Consider the following 1,995-nt stretch of genomic DNA (forward strand, 5'->3'; position numbering starts at 1 on the left):
TCCAGTCATGCTGAGAGACCCTGGGTGTTACAACACTAACATTATATAGACCCTAATTGTAGAGGCAAAACTTATCTGATTAAAATTAATCTCACTAATCCAATTTTTTTTCTTAGGATAAATAGAACTTTAATTCAAGGTGAGTAACTACATAAATATCTATTGATGGTAATGTAAGTCACAGATGCCTATGGAATTTTTCCTCCACTTTAGATAACGTAAAATAATGTTTTTATCCATCATTTTGTAGGGTGAAAACGCATAACTGCATGTGCAAAACTATTTACCCATCAGCGTACTGTCACTTAACAATACAGGCATCCTTCCATAATTTATATTTAGTTTAGGAAGCTTGTGGAAGTACAACCCTCCACATTGGACATTATGTCATGCAAACCTTCAGTTTCACAGAGTGTGCAACCCATTTGAACACAGCGCATACAAAAAAAAAAAAGAAAAACAAGAGGAAACGAGTAAGTGAGCTATTTGTATCCTTTGTATCGCTAATTGCTAATATGTTGCAGAACAGACGTGAATGACACTGCCATTAGAAAAGAAAATTTTCTTCTCGTGTATGGGCGGCTACTGCCTCTCATTTATATAGTGGTTTGATTGAGTTGTTTACAGGGGGCATAACCCATGATACCGATGAATTAAATGATTCTACTGTGACTCTGATAACCAGGTCCCCTGCTTTCAGGAGCATGATCCCGAAATAACTACAGTTAATTCTGTGATGAAAACAAAACCCGTGGCATCATACATATGGAGATGCTGTGGCACAAACTCTTTTTATTTCATTATCATAACAAGAGATTAACAAAAATTACAACTGTGTGAAAGATATTTATTGTGTGTGTCAATGTGTTAAAGTGTCTTGTTATTTGGCTATTGAGTTGTTGTTGTGAATAGTTTTCATGTTCAGTAGCCTTGTTGGGTAGCTTCGTGAATTCTTTCAGGGCTATGTGTGTGTGTGTGTTATTTCTCCTTCTGAGTTATGACGTCACAATAGGTATAAAAACCTTGCCTTCTTTTCCAAGCGCTTACTTCTTACTATATTGTTCCAAATGGATTCTTAATTGTCAATTGGTCAAGTGTTGAATTTGTATTTTATTGCCGAGTTTCCGGGACTATTCACGTGATGCCGAGATGCATACATTAATGTTATGATGCATGTAACCACCCATATATTTACTCACCGAATGGAGAACACCCACTTTATTGGAGACTTTTTCTTTAATTTTCCCCTTTATTTTACTCCTCGTGAATAAAGGTATAGAAACCAGTTCACGATAGAACACAAACAGAGTAATATATGACGCTCAGTCACAAGAACCAACGCCCGTCGGGCAGGGCCAGGGCAGTGTCTCAGTGTCATGAATGACATCTTCATCTAATTAAAGTCCAATCGGCTATTTCAATTCAGAGATAAGTGGGGGGGGGGGGGCTGTTTCGGTGCATGATATATGAACTATGAAAGGCTAAGACATGTGTAAACAGTTTTTGTTTTTTAAAAATAAAGTCTTACACTTATTGAACTTAAACTCCACTTTGCAAATTTGGTCACTTCTTTGCAAAACTTTCACAAAATGGGGATAAATAAGCATCATTGAATGATGACTGATCATGTGATTAAAGACTTACCTAGGTGCATCGTTTCCAAGAAGTCGCACAAGACCCCACAAGAAATCTTCGGATCCAGAATGACAGAGGAAAGTTGTTATAGTTCGCTCCTTCTCCGAGTGTAAATCGTCCACAAGCATTTCCAGTGCATTGTGAGAGCGCCTGTCCGGGCACATTAATTGAGCAAAGTAATCCTCAGCAATCCAGTTACACGCCATTGTAAAAGGAATAAAAAGTATGCAAACCACCTGTATTTTATTATTGTTTATTTGTCATTATGTTATCTTAAGACACTCATTTTTATTTGCGCGATACGCTCCTCACAGCGCAACTGTCGGCCATGTTCAATGATTGTTGACATCGTATCCAATC

At 37.5% G+C, this 1,995-nt stretch overlaps 1 protein-coding gene across 2 annotated transcripts in view; it reads right to left on the reverse strand.

Annotated features, from left to right (window-relative positions):
* The window catches only part of LOC144980119 (uncharacterized), a 58,844-nt gene extending 56,849 nt beyond the window's left edge, over positions 1-1,995 (reverse strand). For both annotated transcript variants that reach the window (XM_078927664.1, XM_078927663.1), the window contains exon 1: positions 1,645-1,995. In XM_078927664.1, coding sequence (XP_078783790.1) covers positions 1,645-1,841 — 197 coding nt within the window. In that variant the 5' untranslated portion in view covers positions 1,842-1,995. The remainder of the gene's footprint in view (positions 1-1,644) is intronic.

This window comes from Berghia stephanieae, chromosome 9, assembly GCF_034508935.2.
Source record: "Berghia stephanieae isolate SIO BIC M18660-M18661 chromosome 9, UCSD_Bste_1.3, whole genome shotgun sequence".
NCBI classification, from domain to species: domain Eukaryota; kingdom Metazoa; phylum Mollusca; class Gastropoda; order Nudibranchia; family Aeolidiidae; genus Berghia; species Berghia stephanieae.